The sequence below is a fragment of the Aspergillus viridinutans genome (assembly GCF_018404265.1).
Source record: "Aspergillus viridinutans IFM 47045 DNA, scaffold_1, whole genome shotgun sequence".
Taxonomy (NCBI): Eukaryota; Fungi; Ascomycota; class Eurotiomycetes; order Eurotiales; family Aspergillaceae; genus Aspergillus; species Aspergillus viridinutans.
The window spans coordinates 1,793,192-1,817,258 of NW_025091217.1; the positions used below are offsets into that span (position 1 = coordinate 1,793,192).

The window sequence follows — 24,067 nt, forward strand, 5'->3', positions numbered from 1 at the left end:
TTTGCTTTCGAATCTCTCCTTACCCCCATTTCCCCCCTTCCTTCTTCTTCTCTTTAGACCTGCTAAACCACCTCCATCATCACTTTTACATTACTTTCTCTCCCGATTAGCGTTGTTTTTCTTGGCAATCTGGCATGAGATGTCCTTGTGCTGCAAGGGGCAGCAATTGGCCTGGGAAAATTCATTTGTTGTATATAAAATTTGCGCCGGCTCCTCGGTTAATTTTTCTGTTTTGAGGATATGGTCGGCTGTGTACGTGACAGGCCATGTAGCATATAATGAGAATAATATTAGCATGATACCAATAATTCAATCCGTTCTATGCTAAGTAGTATTTTCTAGGTGTCCGCGGGGTGAAGTGACGGTGAGCTGCAGGTGAGGCTGCTTTGATAAGCCCTCTCTTATCGGCGCCTTGGCATTCGCGATATGCGATCGAGGCAGAAACACTCAAGTATGAGTGAGGTCATGGCAAGCCATTGCTCAAGTATCCTTCTGCTTCTGCTCTCTCTTCGGATAGAGCTTCTCGATGACCTGAGAGTCAGTTGGCTATTGGTAGATACCGACAAGGCTCTTGTTGGGTTTCTTTCCATGCCTTGCTAACGTTTTTGCCTCTCTCATTCTCCACATCCCAAGTCATATGCCCTTTTTATCCCCTCTTCGCATACGCGCTTCGCAATCTGTACCTATTTCTATGTTCACCAACCCTCCTGGAATCTTCTCTCTCGGACTGGACTTGACTCGCGTAGTCAGAACAACGATCTGCCCGCTCGTTTGAGAGGCTCGGATACCCGCATAGGCGGAAGAGAGCACTATGGCGTCCCACGCCGCCATGCTCCTGGACCCCAAGGCCTACAGAAAACAGCTGCAGAAGAATGGTAACGACCCAGAGTTTTCATATGCGTCGCCAGATTCCCACATAAGCGCGCAGAATCAGGCGCATGATGAACCCTTGCTTTTCTTCCCATCATCTAGTCGATGTCCCTCCCCACCAGAGGACCCCGAGTACCTGGACCCAAATGACTTACTCGTCGACGGTACAGGTCAGCAAAATACCAGCGCGTCACCGCGTAGTGCCCCCTTGACTGCCGCGCCGGCCGGGACAGTTTCCGCTGCACATCAGCTTCTCAACCCGCAGCGCCGCCAGCGCTCGTCCAATGCCAGTCCGAAATCGAAGTCGAGGTCGCAGACGGAATCGGTCCGATCGCGAGAAGAGAGCAGTGCGAGCTCATCGCCACACCGGCCAGCCAGGAATGAGCCTGCGTCCGAGGTTGAGTTTACGAGCGCACAGTCCGAGGACGATAATGACTGGAAACGAAACTCGGATCACCTTGATAGTGACGTTGAGGTGCGTCACGGCAGTCTCATCGAGGATATGTATGGCGTGGAGAAACGAGTCCATCAGCCTTACAAGAAGATCAAAAGGGAGAATGACGAGGAAGCACCGAAGATGGTCAAGAATGGGCCGATTACCATCACCGGGAACACCGAGTTGGGCAAATATATGAAAGAGGACAAGGGGAAGTCTGATTATTCCTCTCCGGCCACACCAAGTGTGGTTGATCTGACCATCGGTGCGAAAGAATCCTACGAGACTGAGATTATCGGTGCTTGTATGCTGACAGTGCCATGCACAGATTCCGCCGGTGCTACTAATGACGACGACGACTTGCAGGTAACCGGGTCGAACAATCTCAGTGTCCAGCGCGTATGTTATGGAAAGGTGGACAATGCGATGATACAAGCGCAAATCGTGCCCAAACCTGCTGCGCAAAATATCTTTGGCGACTCGGCGCACGATTGGCCTTCAATAAAGCTGGGCGTACATAGACACCCAGATCGAACTAGCAACAGAATTGATGTTTCAGATCCGCATGGGAAGGTCTTTGGTGCAGTTGACGCGAAGACTGCAGCCGTGATTGTTCCATTGCTTGACTCGCAGGCTCTCAAGGTTGACATGACAGCCCGATTAGACGTTCGCAGAAGGCTGCCGGGTGAAATGCCATGGGCCCCCTGCTCTGCTCTCTATAGAGCGTCGATCAACCTCTACGGTCTCAGGAAAGATGCTGAGCTGGTTGGTAAGCACCTCGGGCAGTACAATGTTTGGCTTGGGACACCGTTCTCCGTGGAACAAGGAGTACCAGTTTTCAATCCGCATGCTGAGCGCCGGCGAGCTCAGGCGGCCTCCTTCTTGCCATCAATAGCTGCGAGGGGCCGTGCGGGTGTCAGCTATGAAGTTCGCACCGCGGAAGAGGTCAATGATGCAGTCATGAAGATGTTCGATCAGCTTCAGAGCGCGCAGAATCTTCCTGAAGTGGAGCCCCCGGACTCGGTGTCGACCCCTCTCCTCCGCCATCAAAAGCAGGCTCTATGGTTCATGACTGAGAAAGAGAAGCCACGCAAATTCGGTCCCAAAGAGGAGGATAACAATTCCCTTTGGAGGATAGAGTATCGCGCGAATGGAGTAAAGCGGTATCGTGAAATCATCAGCGGCACCGTCCTCGACGAAGAGCCGCCTCAGAGCTTAGGAGGCTTATTAGCAGATATGATGGGCCTTGGAAAAACTTTGAGCATTCTTTCGCTCGTTGTTTCCTCTTTGCCCCAGGCTCATGACTGGGCGAGGAAAATACCGGAGCCAGACCTTGTGCGAAGCCTACCTGGTATTCGCAACTGCAAGACCACTCTTTTAGTCGTTCCTCTCAGCACTGTCAGCAACTGGGTTTCGCAGATAAAAGAGCATTTGAAGGAAAACGCCATCTCATACTACGTGTTTCACGGCTCCTCCAGGACCAGCGATGTGGACGAACTGTCCAGCTACGATGTGGTGATCACAACCTACAGCATTGTGCTATCCGAGCTGTCTCAGAGAGGATCCAAGCGAGGCGTAAGTCCTTTGACGAAGATGAATCTGTTTCGCATTGTTTTGGACGAGGCGCACACAATCCGAGAGCAAAGTGCTGCCCAGACACAGGCAATATTCAAGCTAAACTCTCAGCGCCGCTGGTCCGTGACCGGTACGCCCATCCAGAACCGCCTTGAAGACCTTCTCTCCGTCACCAAGTTTCTTGGGTTGTTCCCCTACGATGATCGAGCCCGGTTTGGCATGCATATTCTTAGCCGATTCAAGACTGGTGACGCGACAGTTCTTGCAAGCTTGCGTGTGCTCGTGGACTCCTTTACTCTACGTCGGGTCAAAGATAAGATCGACATTCCTCCTCGACATGACAAGATTATCACGCTAGAGTTCTCTGAAAAGGAGAAGCAGCTGCATGAATTCTTCCGGAAAGAGTCAAATGTCATGATGAGGGTGATTGCAGGAGAGGACAAGACGAAGATGAAAGGAAGAATGTACCATCATATTCTCAAAGCAATGATGATTTTGCGACAAATCAGTGCACACGGGAAAGAGCTTCTCGACAACGATGATCGTCAGCGGATCAAAGGAATCAGCGTGCAAGACGCAATTGATCTCGAAGAAGGAACGGGCGAATCTGCCGCGGTGATTGACAGGAAGGCGTACGAGATGTTCAATCTGATGCAGGAATCGTCAGCCGATGCGTGTGCCACCTGTGGCAAGCGCTTGGAAGAGCCCGGATCAGACACTGGTGTGACGGATCCGAAAGCTCCAATGGCGATCGTGCTACCATGCTTTGACGTCCTGTGCCTCGATTGCTTCTCTGGGTGGAAACAAGTTTTTGATGGTCAAGTCGAACCTACGAATACAATGAAATGCCTGGTTTGTGACGGTTGGATTCCTGTTTCGTATTCGACCATCACCGCCGAAGGACTTCAGGAGTACTTGACGGAGCACGAACAAGCGAAGCAGAGCCGAAGGCAATCCAAAACTCTTGGCGAGTATGAAGGGCCACATACGAAGACCAAGGCGCTTTTAGCTCATCTCGCGGAATCTGCAGAGGAGAGCAAGAGACTAAGCATTGAGCCCCCTATCAAGAGCGTGGTATTCTCGGCCTGGACCTCTCATCTTGACTTGATCGAGATTGCGTTGAAAGATCATGGCATGACGGGATTCACCCGCTTAGACGGGACAATGTCGCTCGCAGCTCGTAACAGAGCTCTAGAGGACTTCCACGCCAACGACAACACCACTATCTTGCTAGCCACGATCGGTGCTGGCGGTGTCGGATTGAACCTGACATCTGCTTCGAAAGTGTATGTCATGGAACCTCAATATAATCCTGCAGCTGTGGCCCAGGCAATCGATCGGGTGCACCGACTGGGTCAAACGCGCGAAGTGACCACAGTTCAATTTATCATGAAGGGAAGTATAGAGGAGAAGATCTTCGAGCTTGCCAAGAAGAAGCAACAGTTGGCAGACATGAGCATGAATCGAGGCAAGCTTGACAAGAAAGACGTTCAGGAGCAGCGGATGAGAGAATATAGAACTCTCTTCAAATGATGTTCTTTCTTTTGTGATTTGCAGTTTCATTTTTCCCTAATTTATCTTCACTCGGACAGCATGGAGGGATGGATTTTGATACCCGAACATTTGATTTTGGCGTTGGACCGGTTTCCCTGGGCTTCGTTTCATATTTCTTTTTCTGCGGTCTTTCAGCTCTTTGCATTTTCTATCTTCCTGAGTTTTGCATCTGCGCCATGGAAAGGAAGCTACACACCACTCTGCAGACGCATAGACGTGTCACCCTGAGGGAAGGGTATACAGGACGCTACACAAGACGGCTGGACGCGAGTCCACATTTCATAGTAATGGACATTTTCTGATTCAGTGCTGGGGTTCCTTATGCGTATACCCTGGACGGACTGGCGCGGGATCATAAAGACATGCACTTTTTTGATATGCTAGCATTTAATCATACATCCTATCATAACGATACAGGTACACCTTTGAGTATGGCGTATTGAGCACTCCAGAGGGGCTTTCCTAATGTTGTCCGCCCAGCGTGGAATAGGCCAGCGACAGCAAGAAATCAAGAATATCTCTCAAGTAGCGCCCGATCTCCATATATCCCCGTCTCAATCGTACTAAGCACATTCTCCAACGTCCTCCTCGACCTCTTCAACTCCATCATCTTCGATTCCCGCTCCTCCTCAACCCGCCTCAACTCCCTCTCCAACTCCCGAATACGCTTCTCCTGCTCCGCCTCGGAACTGTCAATCCCCGGCAGTACCGATATCAGATACTCGATCTGCTGTTCCTTGATGATGAGATCCCGCGCTAGCTCCCGCTGCCGACTCGCAAACGTCCGCGGGCTGTCCGGCGCCGGCAGCAGGTTCGGGTCCGCCCCCGCGCCTGCCGCAGGGCCAGGCGTCTGGCCGCCATCGCCTACGCTTGTGCCTGCGCCTGCGGCGCCATGCGCGGGATTCTGGGCTGGAGGGGAGGCCTGGGACTGCGCGGGCACCGGTGCGCCGGCTGGGACTGGGGGCGCGGTGGAGTTCTTGGGGATTTTGGCGAGGGCTGGGGCGGCGTCTGGGACGTCCGTGGGTGGGATTGCGGGGGAGTTGTCGTGGTAGGTGCTTAGGTAGCCTATTGTGGCGTAGAATTGGGTTGCGAGCTGTGAGGTGAGAGTAGGGTCAGCTCGGTGGTTTTGGAGGGGTGGGGGTGGATGGGTGAGGTACCTGGTCTAGGCAGGTTTGGAGTTGGGTTAGGATGTCGGCCATTTTGGCGGTTGGTGCGTAATGAGTAATTGCACTGAGGTGTAAGTAGGTGAGTAGGAGCGTCTCAGCGAGATTGAGAAGATAGTTGGAGAATGAGCGTGATGCGGAGAAACCAAAGCGGTGATGCGGTCAGAAGTAGAACGGAGATGGTTTCCTCTAGCTTCGCCAGCACAAGTCAATCAAAAATCAACCGTCGGCATGACTTGATATGAATCGGATCCATCTTCTCACCAGACTCTTCCGGCGCAATTTCTCAGCCAGTCCAATTCATCGCCAGCTCGACCCCTTCACTCGCCGGCTTTTCAAGCTCCCCTCTCCTCCCCCATCGCCGTCGCAGCACCACAATGACCTCGCATCTTTCCTCGCCTACGCAGAGCGGACCTCTCTCCCCACCACAAGCACAACCTACATAGGCACACACTACGAATACACAGTCCAGCAAACCCTCCGGCGCTTCGCCTTCTCCCTCCACCGAGTCGGCGGCCGCGCCGATGCCGGCATCGACCTCGTAGGCACCTGGCATCTCCCGCAACACGAACACCCGCTGCGTGTCTTCGTGCAATGCAAGGCCCTCAAGACCAAACTGGGGCCGAATCTCGTCCGGGAGCTCGAGGGAACGTTCCGCCAGTCGCCTGTGGGATGGCGCACGGGGACAAAGATTGGAGTTTTGGTTGGCCCTCGTGAGGCGACGAAGGGCGTTCGGGATGCGATGGCGCGAAGTGCGTACCCGCTTCTGTGGATGATGGTTGAGCAGGACGGGGAGTTGCAGCAGGCGCTGTGGAATAGTCGCGCTGAGGAGCTGGGTTTGGGTGCGTTGGGGGTGGAGATGGTCTATGGGGGTGCGTCGGGCAGGAGGATTAGTTTGACCTGGGATGGGACTGAATTGCCTTCTATGGACCAGGTTGAGGAACTGATGATGCAGCGGCAGGTTGAGTGGCTACGACTGTGGGATGCGGACTCTGAGATGTCGACGGCGCGTAGAGCAGAATTATTGGATCTTGTACAGCAGCTGTATCCTGATGAGAAGCCGCTCTTGTTAGGGGCTGGTACGTGCACTACTTTGGCCGAGGCAGATAGGACCAAGGTCCTGCAGCAGCTGCGCAACAGGTTACAAACGCCTGCGGAGGACAGTGAAAATTCAGCATGATCTCAAGTCTGACGGTCTAGTCACTGGCCGCGGTTTAGAATCATAAAAACTGTATATCGGATTGACGAGTACACGAATCCCTGGGTATATCAAGCGACAGAAGGCAAAATGCAGAAATCAAAATCACAAGCATCGCGTCATTATATCCCACAACTCCGAAACTGTTACGCCTGAGATCCACCTGCGGGAATCCTCTCAAAGCACCAAACGCTGTAACCAAATTGCACAACATCAACCCTGTATGGTTGACCAAAAGTAATTGGCATAGAAGAAACGCGAGAACTTGGGGTCCATATTGACCACATGAACGTCTCCCTTGCGACTGTTGCGAATAACAGCCTTGCCGAAGTTCCCGGCGTCGTCCGCCTCGATATCAATGCCCAAAGACCGGAAAATCTTGAGGCGAAGTCTGTCACATAATCGGTCAGTACCGTCCAGTAAAGATAACGAAGCACCACCCACATAGTCGCATCATCGGCCTCCCTCTCTCTCCGCGTAGTTTCATCGCCCTCGAGTCCCTGCGCTTCTAGCTCGGCCAGTCTTTCCTTGAGCATTTCCAGCTCGCCTTCCAGCCTCTCGCTCTCAATCTCAAGTTCTGTTGCGGCCTTGGCGATCCGGAATTTCTTCGTATCGAGCTCAACCATCTGCGCGGCGTGCTTCGCCGAGTCGTGCGCGGACACGGCTTCCTCATGTTGCGCGTTCAGGGCGTGCAGGTTGCGAGAGAGTTTACGGAGCGCCGACTCGGCATCGCGCATGCGGAGCTCGCGAGATTGTTGCAAGGTAGATAGCGAGTCATTGATGCGCGTGACGGCCTGTTTGTCGGGTTGGATATTGAAGTTGCCGATGGTGTGGTGGATGAGCTGTGTCTGTTAGTCTCAGTCTGGAGAGAAACATGTACTAAGACATACTGTCGCGGGATCCTCGTCGAGCAACATTTTGTAGATGGAGACAAGGTCACAGCCGGTCGTTTTGTTCTTTTGAATTGTCTTGATGTATTACCAGAGGGAAGACTGTTGATGGTTCCCGTTGGGGGAGCAACAGCCACAGCGCCACACGTTTGCTGACACAGCCACATGTTGGTGGGTGACGAAACATTGTGATGGCCTGCTTGATGGAGAGGGACTAGACTAGATGCTTCTTTACTCAGTTGAAAATCATCTCTCAGTTGAAGTTTCTGTTCTGCTGTTATAGCAATATACCCAGTTTCTTAACTATAACCGGGTCTAACACTCTCACGAATATCGCTACACCATGATGGGATCCAACCTACCATGTATGTCTTGTCCAGGCTACAGTCACTTTACCAAAGTATATCAAACTGACCACCTTCGCTTCCTTAGATGCTGCGGACGCTGAAAGGTTAGCAATATCCGGCTCTCGAACGTCATGCCCTCGCTAAATTTACATGATTCCAGTCCGTTGAAACCAGCAGAGCTTCAAGTCCTGCGGGCCCAGTACGAGAAGGAGGGGGACTATGTTGGAATCCAGACGAAATTCAACTACGCATGGGTATGAGACTACTATTTCTGTTTATAGTCAACTGGCTGACAAGATAGGGCTTGATCAAATCCCACGCTCGGGCGGATCAACAAGAGGGAGTCCGTCTTCTATCAGAAATCTTCCGCGCATCCCCAGAGCGACGACGCGAATGTCTCTACTACTTGGCTTTGGGAAACTACAAGCTCGGAAACTACGGCGAAGCCCGGCGATACAATGATCTGCTCCTTGAGAAGGAGCCGGGGAACCTGCAAGCTGCCAGCCTCGGCTCGCTGATCGACGACAAGGTCTCCAAAGAGGGTCTGATGGGCATCGCCATCGTGGGAGGCCTGGCTCTGGCGGCTGGAGTAGTAGGCGGTCTTGTCTTCAAGGGTGCCGCAAAGAGACGGTGAATGGGGCTGGCTCTTGGTTTTGAAAGTCGTGTATATATCATGGTTCTCCTACTCGTTTGTCCAGGCTTTATTTAGCATATGAGGCGTTTGTCTGTTGTTTGAGCGCAGGACTACCGAGATATTTTTAATCCTTCAAGAGTTGCCGGGATGAATTACCTTATGTGTACAGTGCTATCTGAATCCAATCCAATCCAATAATCAGGTGTCTAGAATGTGAGGCGCTCAGCTCAGTGCGCCACTCGGTGAATCAGCAGTCAACGTCATCCGCCGCCGGACATCGGCCTGTTTGTTCGTCTGACGTGCTCCACTACCTCTTCTTCCTCGGCCTCATCATTTGCATTCCTTTGCTTTCATTTGCTCTTCTTCCATCAACCTTTACTATCAGGCCATTCTCATGGAGATAATGAATTGCTTCTCCTGGTGAAGAAAACAACATACTGCTGTCAATATGTTTCTGGATGATTCAGAAATCCTAAGGAATAAGACACGCGAGCTTCCAACTGTCTGACCTGCTGGTACTCTTTTCATCATTTCCACTACTTACTTAGTTACTTCCTCGGAATCTTCTCAGCATCAGTTAGACTCTTCTTTCTTCTCGTCTCATTCACCGTCATGGACAGCGTTGCTATGGCTGATGCGGGGGACCGCATGTTCTGCCATGCGTGTGGTGGAGTTTGGCTGAAAAATGCTGCTAATGGGTTGGACTGTCCTCACTGTCAGTCCGATTTTACAGAGATTGTACGCACCCCAGTTACTTGCTCTTTATCTTGAAATCGCTGCTAATATCGTGGATATCAGATTGAAATTCCGCCTGATACAGAAGACCCCTCCTCTCGACCCACGAATGACTCCCCACCCCGCGAAGAGAATAATCAGCCCAACGTCAACCCTTGGGCCGATCACAACCCTTGGGCGAATGAAGAGGACCATGGAGGAGACGACAACGCATGGCGGCCAGGGTTCTCGCGTCGTACATATAGGTCCCCCGATGGCCGGTTTACTTTCACAACTACCACAGCCACTTTAGGCGGAGGCGGCTTCCGCATTGGACGATCTACGGACCAAAGACAAATTCAGATAGACCCGTTGATGCCGGTGGTGCGGAGTTTGGATACTATTTTCCACGGGTTAGCCGACACCTACCGGCAAGGCCAGAATCAGAATCAAAACCAAAATCGGAACGCCACAGGTCAGGAAAATGAGACGGACGCCGACGAGCATCGTGCGCGGAGCGAATCGCCCGAATTCCGTGCCACTGGCAGGCTATTTGCGCGAGATGCAGATGGTCCGCAGCCGATGGCACCACCTTTGGGCACCCTAGGCGAGTACGTACCCATTTTTCCTCTCAGCTGTTCATTTGTCCATGGCTGACTTGCTTGATAGTATCCTCGAACTGTTTCGCGCCGACTTTGGGGGCGGTGTGGCAGGTGGAGGAGTGCGTGTGATGACTGGTCCGAATCCGCTGGCCATGCTTTCAACTCTGCTCAACTTTGATCGACACGGAGATGCGGTGTACTCGCAGGAGGAACTGGATCGGGTTATTTCGCAGTTGATCGACCAGAATATCAATCGGACAGGGGCTCCCCCGGCCCCGGAAAGCGCAATTCAGGCCCTGCCGAAGAAAAAGGTCGACGAGGAGATGCTAGGGAGCGATGGCAAGGCTGAGTGCTCGATTTGCATGGAGCAAGTCGAATTAGGCACAGAGGTCACGGTCTTGCCCTGCAAACACTGGTTTCATTATTCCTGCATTGAAGCCTGGTTAAGTCAACATAACACATGTCCCCATTGTCGCAGGGGGATCGATACCCGACAGTAAGTTCTTTTTTCGAAGGGTTTGTCAATAGTGATACTGACCGCTTCATAGGGCTGAAGGAACCTGTCAGGATCCAGTCATCATCAACGACAGTCCTGAACCTACATCTCCTGAGCGCCGTCGTAGTAATGGTCCAGCTCAGCATAGCGGACAGGCCGCTCCCACATGGGGTGAACATCCGTCGTGGAACACTTCAGAATCAAACCAGCATAATCAAGGACAATCCAGTCACAACGAAGGCAACGAACATAATCAAGGACAATCCGGTTACAACGAAGGTAGCGGCAGCGGAGGGTTTGCCGGATGGGTTAGGAGTCATTTTGGTGGCAGCTAATCGCTGCATTCATGAAGCATCCGACTTTGGGTTGAGTCTTTATAGGCTACGGCTTCCTGGGTACATTGCGCCTCACTGGTCATTATTTTTCTTATTCTTATCCTGGGCTTGATTAGCATGAGCATGAGATGAGCATGAGCCCATATGTTGATGTAAATAACGAATCCAGCATTGCTGAATATATCCTCAGCACAATCCAATACCACCAGAATGTCTATTGCCGCAAGCAAACCCAGCATCACATCTCAATCGATCTTTGAACTGAACAGACGTAGGAACAATTCCAACCCTTGAATTAGGTGTCTCCAAATTTATTCTCCACAACACAAAGCTCCACTGTCCGCCCCGCCCGCCACGCCTTGTGCAAGACATAGCTTGGACATAGCTCCTAGTAGACTATATATACGAGCGTCTTTCTTTCACATATTCCTTTTATTCATTAATGTAATTATCCCCATCATTCCCACAGAATGAAAACCGTCTTCACCAATGGCCTCATTGTCCGAGGCAACGGGAGCTCACAATCCGAGCCTGTCCTGGGTTGCATGGTCGTCGAGGACGACAAGGTCGCATACATAGGCGCTGAGAACGACTCGCCCGTCGCACAAGCCAAACAAGCACCAGGCGTCGAGGTTGTAGACCTGCACCGGCGAACCGTCATCCCGGGGTTCATTGATGGGTATGTCATGTCTACCCTTGCACATCCTCATCTACTATATGAATGCGACGCTTCGCTCCGCTCCGCAACTAACAAACGACAGACACATGCACCTCCTCCTCTTCGGCGCGGGGCTCTCCAAAATCGACCTCGGGCACTGCAAATCCCTCTCCGACATCCGCGATACCATCAAGACCGCCGCCGCGCAGCGCCCGCACGCCCCCCGCCTCTTCTGCCGCGGCTGGATGCACGCCATGACAGACGGCCAGGCGCTGGCCAGCATGCTCGACGACCTCGACCCGCGGCCTATCTTCATCGACTCGAAGGACCTGCACAGCGCGTGGTGCAATACCGCCGCGCTGCGCGAGCTCGGCGTCGCGGACACGCCCGATCCCGCGGGCGGGGTCATCCACCGCGCCCCGGACGGCACGCCTAGCGGGTTACTTTCCGAGGCGGCGGCGGTGAATATCGTGTGGCCGCATGTGGCGCGGGTAGCGACGGCGGAGGAGAAGATGGGGTTTGTGCGGAGTGCGGTGGCCGCGTACAATGCGGCGGGGTATACGGGGGTGGTGGAGATGGCGACGGACGAGAACGTGTGGGGGACGATGCTGGCGCTGCGGGAGAGGGAGCAGGTGCCGCTGCGGCTGGCGGCGCATTGGATCATCACGCCGGCGGCGACGGTGGACGAGTGTCTGGCGCAGGTGGACCGCGCGATCGAGCTGCATGGCGTGTACAATGCGCGCTCATCGCCGGATTTCCGCATCGCGGGGATCAAGGTGATTTGCGACGGGGTGGTGGATGCGTGCACGGCCGCGCTGCTGCAGCCGTATGCTGCGCAAACTGCTGATACTGAGGGTCAAGTGAACTGCGAGCCGCTGTGGCCGGCCGACATGCTGCGGGCCGTAGTGGCCAAGGCGGACGCGGCGGGCCTGCAGTGCGCGCTGCATGCGATCGGCGATGCGACGGTGCGGCTGGCGATTGATACGCTGGCGGCGGTGGGCACGCCCGGCCGACGGCATCGCATCGAGCATCTGGAGCTGACGGCGCCCGAGGACGCGGCGCGGCTGGGCCAGCTGGGGATCACGGCCTCGGTGCAGCCGGTGCATGCGGACCCGGCCATCCTGCGCGCGTGGCCGCGGCTGCTGGGCGAGGAGCGGTGCGCACGCGCGTTTGCGTATGCCGAGTTTGCGGCCCACGCGGCGCCGCTGGCCATTGGGACGGACTCGCCGACGGCGCCGCATCTGCCGCTGAGGAATCTGTATACGGCGACGACGCGGCGGTCGGCGCGGGAGCCCGAGTCGACAGCGACGGTGAACCCGCAGTTCAAGCTGTCGCTGCTGCAGGCGGTTTCGGCGGCGACGGCCGGCTCGGCGTACTCGTGCTTTGCGGATGGCTTCACGGGCAGTCTGGAGGTCGGGAAGAAGGCGGATTTTGCGGTGGTGGAGATGGAGTGGGAGGCCGAGAAGCTGCTTGAGGCCTCGGTGTGCGAGACATACTTTGATGGGCGGAGGGTGTACAGCCGTACTGGAGGCAGTTCGTGACGCAGCAGTTCATGTAGATATGCCTAAAAGTATATACACACGTAGGGAAATATCACAACTTTGGCTCGGCAAACTTCCTCACCACCTTGTTGCATAGCTCCTCTAGCACACCCGCAAGCCACTCGAAATCGCTCTTCTCCAGGTAAATCTGCGCACTCAGCCGGGTCCACAGCCACCCGCCATGCGCAAACACAGGCACAAAGGTGCCATAGTCCCGCGCCAGCGCCTTCTGCATCTCGCCAGCAACCTCCGCAGCCTGCGCAGCCTGCAGCGTCAATCGAGCCGTGGCCGTCTTCGGATCCTGCTCACCACCAGACACGGCAAACGGCAGCCGCACAGTCACCATGGCACAGCGCCGGAGCTGACTGACCTCTCCGGGCTTCAAGCCGGGCTCCTGCATCACCTCGGTGCCCAGCGCCGCGGCAACAATGTCTCCGGCCTCCCGCGCCAGCTTCTCCAGGTATGCGTAGATGCGGTCCTCGCCGCCGCAGACCTGGGAGCGGAATTTCAGCGCCGCAGGAACACACAGGTACGCCGTGTCGTCGGTGGTCGCGACGAACTCGAAGAGCTCCTCGAAGGCGGACTTGCCCGAGCCGCTGCGCATGAGGGAGGGCGCAGTGGCGGGGGAGTCCGGGGACGGGATGAAGCCCCAGGAGGTGGGGAGAGTAGTCCGGATGAGATGTTGGTTGCGAAGGGGAACGTAGAGGACGGCGGAGCCCCGGGGGGTATACAGCCACCTAATCATTTTAGGAACAAGTCAAGATCAAATCCTGAGGCAACTCACTTGTGACAATTACTCGTAAAGAAATCCGGCTGCAAAGCCCCCAGATCAAGGGGAATCTGGCCGATGCCATGCGCCCCGTCTATAACACTCAAGATCCACTCGGCGCGACACGCCTCGATCAACCGCTCAAACGGGAACCGCACACCAGGCATGCTGACGATGGTATCAAACACCGCCACGCGGACCTTCAATCCCTCCGCCTTCGCCTTGGCCACGACGTCCAGGAACTTCCGCACAAGCTCGTCATGGCTGATGGGGAGCTGGTACTGGACCTTCCGCAGCTGCAGCGGCGTGGTCTCAACGAGCGAGACAAAGGTCTTCTCGACAGCGCCATAGACGGTGTCAAAATACACCAGCACATCGCCCTGCTCGAAAACGAGGTTGCGCAGCACGGTGTTGACGCCCGTCGAGGCATTCTTGACGAACACGCACTCGTTGGTGGGCACATTGAGCAGCGCGGCCACGGCGCGGCGGGATTCGTCTAGCAGTTGCGGCTGGATGTACCGGATGAACGGGTCCGGACGGGCCTCGACTTCAGACTGAAATTGTCGCAGAGCCGTTTGCACTGAAATGGGATACGTGCCGAACGAACCTGTGGAGTGTTAGTCAGGTCAATGGAATTTGTGCCGAGGGAACCTGCCATGGTTGAGATTCTTGAAGTCGGGGTCAAACAGAAAGTGATTTTTTGCCATAGAGGCACCAAAGGGCGCAGGAGCAGACATTTTTGTTTAGGAAAGAATCCCTATGGTCGTCTTGACTCTTAATTGAGAGAATTGAAAGGAATGGCAGAAACAGTGGAGGATGACAGAAGATAAACGACTCCGTACGATTACGAGAAACGCATCCGTGAGTCATCCACACCCACGCCCTATTGACAACACGACAGTTACAGTAGTACACCGACTCTTGCACACTGACAAATCAGTTCAGCTCAGTTGATAAGATCAGTTACCATGAATTGTGTGTCTGTGGCAGCACAATCGCGGTACCGCGGATATCGTCGGATCTTGAACATCACCACCAGGCATAATCATGCTGCGGACACTGTCAATGAGAAACTCTAACAAGCGCCACAGGACGCACTTGGCTCGATTGATAGAGAGGTATTGACGATTTATTCTAATAGATTACACGAGCAAAAGACAAGCCCAGCCGCGGACAACGCGTCATACCCAAATAGGCCGTAGATCTCATATCTACACAGGAACAGCAGGAACAACAGGAATACTGAGTCCATCAAGTATTCTCGACATCACACAGGCCACCCTACAGGCTCATCATTCACCGCTTGCCCTTCTTACGGGGGGCCACCACCTTGAACGCTGCGTTGCTGCTCTCTTCTTCGCGGTGCGCATTGGACGACCCCTTCTTGGCCACTTCACTCCATCCGCCTCCGGCAGCGTTCTTCTGATCCGCAAGGGCGCTGGGTGCCACCGGGTCAACAATACCCTTGTCCGCTAGCTTGCGACGGCGAATGAACTCTTCTGCAAATCGCCGACCATCCAGCGTCTGCGAGTTGGCATACACCGAGTCCGAGATAATCTCCGCCTCGGCAGGCAAGAAGAGCAATTGTTGCACGAAGTCATCCACTAAACCACATTAGTTTGTTTGCTCAATCACAACCAATCACTCCGTAGATGTAGAACTTACCGTTGATATTGCTGTTCAGTCCCTTACCCAAAGACAACTTGGCCCATTTGGTGAACTCCTCCAGAGCGCGGTTGGCGTTTGATGGCGGGGCGCTACCGACGGCCACAGGTCGGGGAGAGGCAACGGGTACGGCCCGGGGCTTCGCGGGTGATGCGGCCAATGGAACACTACCGCTGGTAGCGCGGGGACCCGATGGTGCGGCAGGGGGAGGCTTGGGCTTGCCACCGGCACCCACGGTAGTCCAGGCACCGGAGCTAGCTGCGGTAACGGGGGCTGTTGCAGGGGCCTTGCTGGCGAGATCCGCATACCGCTTGCCGGTCGATGTCGCGGGTGGAGAAACAGCTGCGGTCTGAGCAGCGGCCGCGGCAGCCGCCAGGCGCTGCTTGCGGGCTTCCTCTTCCTTTTGGATCTGAGCAAGTGTCTTCTTTGCCGCAGCACCTGTGGTAGTGGTCTGGCCCTTGTTGTTCCAAACGGAACCGGTGGACGTCGGGGTAGCAGGAGATCCAGCACTGGCCCAGTTGGCGGTGGATGGAAGACCGGGGGCCTGCGCTTGCGCTTGGCTCAAACGCTCCTGCTCGGCAAGGAGTTGGGCACGACGAGCGGCAGCAGCCATCTCTTCCCTCTGAGCAGCCTTACGAGCCTCCGCCTCTTGAATCTCCTTCAACGAAGGTCCCTTGGGCATTTCGTTACCCCCTCTGGCCCAAGGCGCGATGGATGTGGTGGGAGCCTCGACAGGGGTCTGTGTCTGGGACCGCGAGTTCGCTACCAGGGACTCGGCGACATTCTGACGGTTGCGCTGTGCGGCAGGAGCGGGGAGTGGCGATGCAGAAGGTGGAGGGGGCATAGCGCTCTCCTCTTTGGCTCCCCAAACGGAATCGGCATGCGATTGCTCATTCTGCTGTTGCTGCTCCTGTTGTTCCTGCTGCTGCTGTCTCTGAGCGGATGCAGCTTTCTGAACTTGTTGAGACAGTGTGAGCGGGGCTTCCTCGCTCGGAGCGGTGCCCTGGTCAAGAGCGGAGCTGGCACCGGTCTTCTGAGGAGAACCAATGGGTGCAATTTCCGGCTGTTGGGAAGTCTCGGCAGCATGGTGGGAAGAAAGGCCCTCAGCACTCTGCATGCCGAAATCGCCCTCCTGCGCTCTCAGTACATGAAACTGACGCAGCCGGTCTTCGCGGGCCTGCTGCTCGAAAAGGCTGTCTCCCTGGGCGCTGTCAAACTGTTCTTGTTCCTGCTGCAGCCGGGCACGGTCTTGCAACATCGTGGCTACTTGTTGGGAGTGAAAGAGGTTGTCCGGCTGCCGAGCCGCAAAAGACGACGGGCTGCCAAAGGCGAACGGATCCGGACGACTCATGTTCAAGCGATCAAGGAGAGGCGCAAGTTGATGCGGGCTATTGACCAGATCGGTCCCGACCATCTGCGGGCCCTGCCTCAATGGTGCTGCTGCATCGAAGAAACCGGCCACAGACTGGGGCGGCGGCTGCTGCATTGGGCCCTGAATCGGAGATGGCTGGAATCCAATGGGCGAAGCAATGCTGCCAAAGCTAGGCTGGCTGTGAAGGCTGTGGGCGCTGGAATGATGCTGAAGTTGGGGGTGGATGCCAGGATGGACTGCGCCTTGCAACTGCATCTGCTTCATCATCGCCTGCTGCTGAGCGAGGTGCTCCTTCTGTCTGGCCATCAAATACTGTTCCTCTTGCTTCCTACGTTCCAGAGCGTTTTGCTGCTCGGCGGTCAAGGTGGTTCCAAAACTCGGGAAACTGCCAGGGAAGGGAGGCTGCGCATTACCGGTGGTGGTTCCGGTCCAAGGAGCAGCGTTGGGGTCGGGTCCATGAGGGATTCCGATCTGAGGTACGAGGAAGGGTTCTCGCGAGTTGCCAATGCGTCGCACCAGCTGCGCCAGTGGTTCAAACTCCGCATCTTCCAGCTTCTTGATCTGCAGATCGGGACTGAAGAAGCCAGCCTTGAACCAGTCGTGCATCTCCAGCCCGGTCCATGGACCCTGAATGTTACCCTGAGGATCCCGGTAAATCCAGCGCATACGATCGGGCATCACCATGGTCCGCTGTTGAGCAGGAGGCACAGACCCAGCGTTGCTTCCGGACTGACCGGGAGTTTGACTCGGTTGTGGTGCTTCGGAAGCCATAGAGGCCGGAACGGAACCGATCGCAGAGACGGGGGTCTGGGACGTCGAGGTTGTCGTCGGCTGACCAGCTTTGTCTGCTTGTGAGACATCTTCAAAAAAAAAAAATGGTTAGTGTATGGAAAATTCATATATAGCATAGGTACACCTTACCTTGATGATGAGAACCATCCTCCAAAGCGCCTTGTCTGACTTGATCCCCTTGCATCTGCTCCTGCATTGCGGGGGGAAATAGAGAGCCTAGCTTGCTGGAGCGGCCGATGCTGCCAGTGCCCGTAATGCCAGGGCTGAAGATGCCACCGCCTCCCAGGGTTGACAAACTAGGCGACTGGAGATCAGCCATGGTGCCGAAGATGGGATCGCCGAACCCAGTAGAGAAGGCGGACCTCTCTCGAGTAGGAGTCCCAACAGCGCCAGAAGACCAAGCCGAAGCGCCTCCAAGAGGAGGAAGACCGCCGAGACCGCCTAGACCGGAAAAGCTGCGATTGCCTGCGGCACTGGAAGTCTGGCTACGGTCAACGGAAGGCAGATCCATTCCAGACCCTATTCTTCGCATCGAGCCAAATGGGCCGGACGTATCTCGAAGACCAGAGAGACCGGGGTGATGGGTGTTTTGAATGTCCGATCCGTCGGTCTCGACATCGTCAGCGTCGATCCGTTCGGCGTGCGGGCTTTGGTAAGGATTGGTGTTGGTGGGGCTAGTAGGCTCCTGGCCTTGGAGTAAGCTCGGCGTGGGGTTGCGAGAATTCTCGTGGCTCTGCATGAGCTCTCTGAAACCCGGAATACTGGATGTCATTCCAAAGGCGGAGAAGCCCAGCTGGTCGGCAGTTTGAGACGGTGCGCTCGCGTCCTGAGATCCTCCAAGGGCAGCGCTTCCACTGCGAGTCTCCTCTGCAAACGGGTTGGTCTCACTGCGGCCAGAGCGCGTCTTGACAGTTTCCCCCCAAGGTGACTGCGAGCGTTGCTCCCCCTGGTCTTCGGCCAAACGTTCCAAGTTGCCGAGCGAAGGCTTTTCCTTGATGGAGGCCGAAATATCCTCTGAGCTATCCTTGGAAAATAAGCCCTTAAGGCGACTTTCCCCGCGTACGCTTCCAAAGCCCGGTTTCTTCTCCGTGGTTGGAGTTTGAGAAGCGCCCGAACCCAGCGAGAAGGCCCCAAAGGCTCCCATCGGCGAGAAGCTAGCGCTTTGCGAAGCGGCGCCCCATGGAGAGCTTGGTGCCCCAGTCGCTGCAGCCGTAGGGTTGGTAGCGCTCCGTTTCAGAGAACCGAACGGAGAGGCCACTTCTCCAGAGCTACCATCACGGGCAGGAGCTTCCTTATCCTTCTGATCCCACTTGGAGGTAGACGAAGGCTCGCGGAAATCGGTTTTGCGGCGCAATAGAGACGGAGGTGGGGTCGAGGTAGACGGCTCATCGCGGAAGAAACGGGAGCCACTGGTGGTAGGAGACATGGCGTTACTCACAGAATCGCCGGTCTCTCGACGCCTAGGGCCAGGGCGCGCAGAGCTGGGGGAAGAGGTGCTGTAGTTGTTCATGTGGCTCGGAGGGTACGAAATGGATGACTTGCGTCCTCCAGTGGCAGCACCTGTATTCTCCTTGGTAGCACTGGTTGGTGGAGGCTTGAGCGGGGAGTTGACCGAAGCGGAAAATAACTATACTATTCAGCAATGGCACTTTCCAACATGAATCAAAGGGCGATCTTCAGGTGTTCAGAACCAAAGGGGCACACAAAGACAAGACCAACCTCTTTCTCATCATCAGTCATATCCACTAGGCCCAGAGGCTCAACCTGCCCGCCGTGATCCCAACAAATCTCAGGTCCCGAGGGATTATCCTTGGAATCCTCTCGCTTTCCCCATGCTCCGTTGGTGGGAGGAGTGTCCACGTGAGGGTTCCAGTCGGCGACAAAGTAATCCGCAACGTTTTTGCCTAGAGCACCCGACTCACGCTGAGCTTTATAGAGACTCAACAGTTGTTCTTTGGAATAACGATTCTCCCCGGCCCCGTTGCGGAGTGCGCTGGATTGATTTGAGGTCATGTGTGGGTGAGTATAGGCACCGACCGTCGGATGCGTAGCAGATGTAGTTTGAGAGATGTCTCGCGTTTGGGAGGGGTTCGTTGCGACTGATGGACGGCGGAAAGTCTGTGTTGCTCCATTCATGCGAGTTCGAGACCTGGGAAAGCAAGGGTATCAGTTGTCAAAGAAAGTCTCAGGTTAGGTAAGGACACGTCCGCGGGAAGAGGGATAGAGAAAGAAAACATATGAAAATGTGTATTGGTAGGGAATGCTCAGAGAACATAAGCCATGATTGCATACCATTCTCCACCGGCAGTTCCGTCACCTCTCCTGCTGGAAGCGTCCTGAGTATTGCCAGCAGCGGCCGAAGCAAAACTCGAAGGAAGTGGCGTAGGCATTATGGGAACAATGGCTGACTGATGAAGGTAAATCACCGGTTCAGCGAAGAAGAGGGAGTCAAGTCAAGACAAAACTCGTTCGCGTGAGAGAGTTGGTCCTCAGTGTGTTCTGGTGGCGGATTGGGAAAGTTGGAAGGGAACGTTTGCGTGGGAGAACGACGCACGACACGAGAGCAAAAGAGTAGGTAGCTAGAAGAAGACTAGTAGATCAGTAACCGACCGGAGAAGCTGTAACAAGCTGTATTAGAGGTCACACTTGAGGAAGCTGTTGACACAAACCTTTCTCTTTTTAGAATGAGGGAGGCTGTTTATTCCTTGGGCAGACGATCCAGGTCAAGATCAGGAAGATCAAGTAAAGTCGCAGAGAGTCTCAAGGTGGAAGTTCCTGGCTGTGAAAAATGGACGAGGCGGCGGGCGAATGGCAGGCAGCGCGTGGAATTATCACACGGTTCTAACAGTCTGGGGGCTTGGGCTGTTTTCGCTGCCAGCCACTTTTACGCGGTTTTACCATACAGGGCATCCACAAACGCACAAAGAATGGGTACCTTACCACCTTACAGGTACCCTACCTACTTTCCTACCTACCTAGGTCAGAAGTATCAAGTCAATTAGAAAACATTGTGAGGAGACGTGTCTGTAGGACAAGCGTGAGATCATAATTGACTCGTATAATCTATCATATGATATGATGATTATGATTGATTAGATTTCATCTCAGGAACATCAGCGTCAGAGGTATCTATCCACCAGCTCATCGGTGTATGGCATGAGTAAACGACTTTCCACAGTGCGTGGGCATAACCCCTTCAGACAAACCTACATTGTCCTACTGCCACGTCCATCGCATCAATGGTGCTGTCAAACGTCGCCTTTAATTTCAGTCTGTATGAACGCCTCAAGATGGCTGGACTCCCATGAAGATGCAATATTTTGTTTGTTTGCTAGAACAAAGGGTGTGGAGGGGGAAGAGTGTATTTATGGCGCATCATTCTACTCAGATGCAAAGGGATGCAAGGCATGAAAGGCAAGGTGGATGGCATTTACCGGTCATACACCCAACATGCCTTGCCTCACCATCACCAACCTCCGCGTCTGATGTTGAAGCCTCAGGCACCGGTTATCCTCATGGCAGAGTCTTTGTCTAGCAGCAGCCATCAGTCAATCATGGATATCGCTCTGTTTGTCTGTTTGTCTGTTGCTGAAAGACTCTGTAGCATGGCCGTCTCCACAACTCCCATACCAGTCTGGATATATATCTCAAGCATGCTCCTAAGCCAAAGAGCAAATCTCTCCACCCCAACACATTGGCTGTCCCCAAGATGAAGCAAGAAAAGACCTCTATGCCATATGCCTGGTACTGGCACGGCAAACCCCTCCGGACTGGTCTTGCCCAGGGAGAGAAGATCGGACCCGTCTGTACCGGATCACACATCCTCGAGACCTCCGACCACTGTGCGCCTGGTCGACCATGCTGTCCTCCAAATCTCCAGGACAAACCATCCTGTCCATGCGGACACGGACATGGACACGGTAACAACACCGAAAGCCACCACTGGATCCCAGAGCCGCCGCAGCAGAACCCAAACTGCTGCTCTCCTGGAGTGCAACAGCCAAGACATTGCGGTCCTGAAGGTCAACAGGATCAGATCCCTCGCTGCTCCGCCCCAGCTTTCACCTGTCAAGACTGTCCATGCGACACTCTCCGTCCAGAGCCCTACTCTCTAGACAGATCCTGCACATGCACAGCCGAAAGCACTTGTCTTCCGGGAGATCCATACTGCCAGACCCCTCAAGACACCCCGTACCCAGCAAGCAGATGTAAATTCTGCCCGCCGTCGTTCCCTCATTGCGGCGACTCATCGAGAACGAAGACCTATCATCAGGCTACACCAGTAAAGTGTCAACAGAGCTTTACTCGCTTCGAGACCTCCGACCGCTTGGACTGCTGCGAGGATACCTTTTTCAGCAAGTGCGAGTATTCCACCGAGGAGTCGATGGAGACGGGTCACGGCCACGACGCGGACTTTGAGACGAGGTCTTATCATCGCCGTCGTCCCTGGGTGAATCGTCAGCTACATCGCAAGTATTAGTTTGAAGTCAGTCGCCATGATCTCCTCAGGGTCAGTGCAAGAGCGAAGGCGATTTGTGAGGTTGGCAACCAATTTAGAACCTATGTAGGGTCCTCCGTAAACACCTGAATACATGGAGATACTTTTCAATTAAGCTCAGCGATAGCAAGATATGAAAAGCTTAGTTCTACCTTTTGATTATTCTGTTCCAGGTCACACTTAGTCATAGCCTACAGCTATGTTGGTGTTTGAAAATAAATATTGACTCATCCTAACCGAAGTTTTCAAGATAGCATAGCTACTGTATACCACTCGCAAATCGATAGTGTCATCATGCAAATAAAGATCATATCATCGCTTCAATTTGATGGTGATACTCATTTGTCGAATATCAAATGGCTTCGCGCACATAGATCACCCGCAACTCCGTCCAGCCTCGGTTATCGATAACGGCTGTCATCATTGTCATCCCCGCACGGATTACTGATCATCGATGTGCGTTGGGGTAGAATTTCCAGACCTCAAATTTCCAATTCTCTCTCTCCATCGCTGTCAATTATACGTACTGAACTGGAAGACCCTCATAATACTGTCACAATGTCGAAAGCAATCTTCATGTCCCAGGTCGATGGCAAACCCGGCCAAGTCTACTACCCCCTCTCGGTCCAGACATTGCCTATGCCGACACCCCAGGGGCGCGAACTCCTGATAAAAATGACTGCGGCCTCACTCAATCATCGTGATGTTTTCCTGCGGCAACATTTATACCCCGGCGCCACTTTTGATGTTCCCCTTGGGGCAGACGGGGTAGGAGTGGTTGTCGGCACCGGCCCCGATGTGACAAATCCCGAACGGTGGCAGGGCAAGCGAGTGATTTTGAACCCCGGGACGGGCTGGAACGATTCTCCGGATGGGCCTGAAGATCCCAAGGGCTATCGCATTATGGGGGGAACAAAGGTCTACAACAAGGGTACACTGCAAGAATACCTCACCATTGAAGAGTCCGAGGTGGAAGAAGCTCCAGAGCATCTGTCGGATGCGGAAGCCGCTGCGTTGCCATTGACTGGATTGACGGGATGGAGAGCCTTGGTGGTCAAGGCGGGTGAAAGGAATTCTGGCAAAGGCGCGGCTGTCTTGATCACGGGGATTGGCGGTGGTGTTGCGCTGATTGCTCTCCGTTTCGCAGTGGCAAGGGGTGCGGATGTCTATGTGACGAGTTCGAGCGAGGAGAAGATTCAAAAAGCCGTAGCACTGGGCGCGAGAGGGGGTGTGAGCTACAAGGAGGATGGATGGGAGAAGAAGCTTCTGGGTATGCTTCCCAGCGGCAAGCGGAACTTTGACGCCATTATCGACGGTGCAGGTGGTGACTCTGTCGAGAAGGCAACCAAGTTGCTCAAGGTATGACGTCCAACTGAGCGCCCACCCTTAAGCCCGACTGACTGAGACAGGCTGGTGGTGTCCTCTCCGTTTATGGAATGACCGTGTCCCCCAAGATGCCTTTCCTGATGCAGGCCGTTTTAAAGAACATTGACGTCCGTGGCTCTACCATGGGCTCTCGCAAGGAGTTCAAAGAGATGGTTGATTTCGTCAAGGCGAACAAGATTCATCCAGTGGTTTCTCGCGTTGTGCAGACCGACTTGGGCGATATCGAGGGACTTGACAGTTTATTCCAGGATATGAAAGAAGGAAAGCAATTCGGGAAGCTGGTAATCGAGTTCGGAAAGTCCTCAGGAAGCAAGCTATAATCTGGCTTCAGAAGTCTTTGAGGCAACTTCTCTAACTATGTTAGATCACGGGCACTAAAACATAGACGCAATATAGTACATAGCTCATGAATAATGATCTTTTAACTGTGCTTTCCACGTACTGAGTGGGTGGCTCTTTCCTTGGTGGCTCCATCACAATTGCTGCACTATAGCTAGCAGGACACATCATAGAGACATGAGAGTTCATCAACTTCACAAGCTCAGCGTACATGAGCGACAGACAATCATTCC

At 54.3% G+C, this 24,067-nt stretch overlaps 11 protein-coding genes across 11 annotated transcripts; 7 read left to right on the plus strand and 4 right to left on the minus strand.

Moving 5' to 3' along the window:
* Positions 1–811: 811 nt before the first annotated feature.
* Positions 812–4,414, plus strand: Aspvir_000505 (uncharacterized protein; the record flags this gene model as incomplete). The annotated part of the gene is made up of 1 exon (XM_043265640.1): positions 812–4,414. The coding sequence occupies one exon, from the start codon at positions 812–814 to the stop codon at positions 4,412–4,414; it is 3,603 nt and encodes a 1,200-aa protein (XP_043121575.1).
* Positions 4,415–4,943: 529 nt separating this feature from the next.
* Positions 4,944–5,634, minus strand: Aspvir_000506 (med21 domain-containing protein; the record flags this gene model as incomplete). Its single annotated transcript, XM_043265641.1, has 2 exons — positions 4,944–5,528; positions 5,593–5,634. The coding sequence occupies 2 exons, from the start codon at positions 5,632–5,634 to the stop codon at positions 4,944–4,946; spliced, it is 627 nt and encodes a 208-aa protein (XP_043121576.1).
* Positions 5,635–5,839: 205 nt separating this feature from the next.
* On the plus strand, positions 5,840–6,778 carry Aspvir_000507 (uncharacterized protein; the record flags this gene model as incomplete). The annotated part of the gene is made up of 1 exon (XM_043265642.1): positions 5,840–6,778. One exon carries the CDS (start codon positions 5,840–5,842, stop codon positions 6,776–6,778), a length of 939 nt encoding a protein of 312 aa, XP_043121577.1.
* Positions 6,779–7,009: 231 nt separating this feature from the next.
* Aspvir_000508 (kinetochore Spc24 family protein) lies at positions 7,010–7,713 on the minus strand (the record flags this gene model as incomplete). The annotated part of the gene is made up of 3 exons (XM_043265643.1): positions 7,010–7,187; positions 7,241–7,638; positions 7,687–7,713. 3 exons carry the CDS (start codon positions 7,711–7,713, stop codon positions 7,010–7,012), a joined length of 603 nt encoding a protein of 200 aa, XP_043121578.1.
* Positions 7,714–8,029: 316 nt separating this feature from the next.
* Aspvir_000509 (mitochondrial fission 1 protein) lies at positions 8,030–8,667 on the plus strand (the record flags this gene model as incomplete). The annotated part of the gene is made up of 4 exons (XM_043265644.1): positions 8,030–8,051; positions 8,119–8,137; positions 8,194–8,287; positions 8,335–8,667. The coding sequence occupies 4 exons, from the start codon at positions 8,030–8,032 to the stop codon at positions 8,665–8,667; spliced, it is 468 nt and encodes a 155-aa protein (XP_043121579.1).
* Positions 8,668–9,279: 612 nt separating this feature from the next.
* On the plus strand, positions 9,280–10,814 carry Aspvir_000510 (putative RING finger domain protein; the record flags this gene model as incomplete). The annotated part of the gene is made up of 4 exons (XM_043265645.1): positions 9,280–9,405; positions 9,466–9,992; positions 10,051–10,479; positions 10,532–10,814. 4 exons carry the CDS (start codon positions 9,280–9,282, stop codon positions 10,812–10,814), a joined length of 1,365 nt encoding a protein of 454 aa, XP_043121580.1.
* Positions 10,815–11,284: 470 nt separating this feature from the next.
* Positions 11,285–13,013, plus strand: Aspvir_000511 (amidohydrolase; the record flags this gene model as incomplete). Its single annotated transcript, XM_043265646.1, has 2 exons — positions 11,285–11,493; positions 11,576–13,013. The coding sequence occupies 2 exons, from the start codon at positions 11,285–11,287 to the stop codon at positions 13,011–13,013; spliced, it is 1,647 nt and encodes a 548-aa protein (XP_043121581.1).
* A 52-nt stretch (positions 13,014–13,065) lies between these two features.
* Positions 13,066–14,519, minus strand: Aspvir_000512 (putative aminotransferase family protein (LolT); the record flags this gene model as incomplete). Its single annotated transcript, XM_043265647.1, has 3 exons — positions 13,066–13,750; positions 13,798–14,389; positions 14,438–14,519. 3 exons carry the CDS (start codon positions 14,517–14,519, stop codon positions 13,066–13,068), a joined length of 1,359 nt encoding a protein of 452 aa, XP_043121582.1.
* A 559-nt stretch (positions 14,520–15,078) lies between these two features.
* Aspvir_000513 (uncharacterized protein) lies at positions 15,079–20,001 on the minus strand (the record flags this gene model as incomplete). The annotated part of the gene is made up of 5 exons (XM_043265648.1): positions 15,079–15,386; positions 15,448–17,679; positions 17,741–19,238; positions 19,331–19,760; positions 19,904–20,001. 5 exons carry the CDS (start codon positions 19,999–20,001, stop codon positions 15,079–15,081), a joined length of 4,566 nt encoding a protein of 1,521 aa, XP_043121583.1.
* Positions 20,002–21,348: 1,347 nt separating this feature from the next.
* Aspvir_000514 (uncharacterized protein) lies at positions 21,349–21,726 on the plus strand (the record flags this gene model as incomplete). The annotated part of the gene is made up of 1 exon (XM_043265649.1): positions 21,349–21,726. The coding sequence occupies one exon, from the start codon at positions 21,349–21,351 to the stop codon at positions 21,724–21,726; it is 378 nt and encodes a 125-aa protein (XP_043121584.1).
* Positions 21,727–22,667: 941 nt separating this feature from the next.
* Positions 22,668–23,815, plus strand: Aspvir_000515 (putative alcohol dehydrogenase; the record flags this gene model as incomplete). The annotated part of the gene is made up of 2 exons (XM_043265650.1): positions 22,668–23,468; positions 23,519–23,815. The coding sequence occupies 2 exons, from the start codon at positions 22,668–22,670 to the stop codon at positions 23,813–23,815; spliced, it is 1,098 nt and encodes a 365-aa protein (XP_043121585.1).
* Between the last annotated feature and the right edge of the window lie 252 nt (positions 23,816–24,067).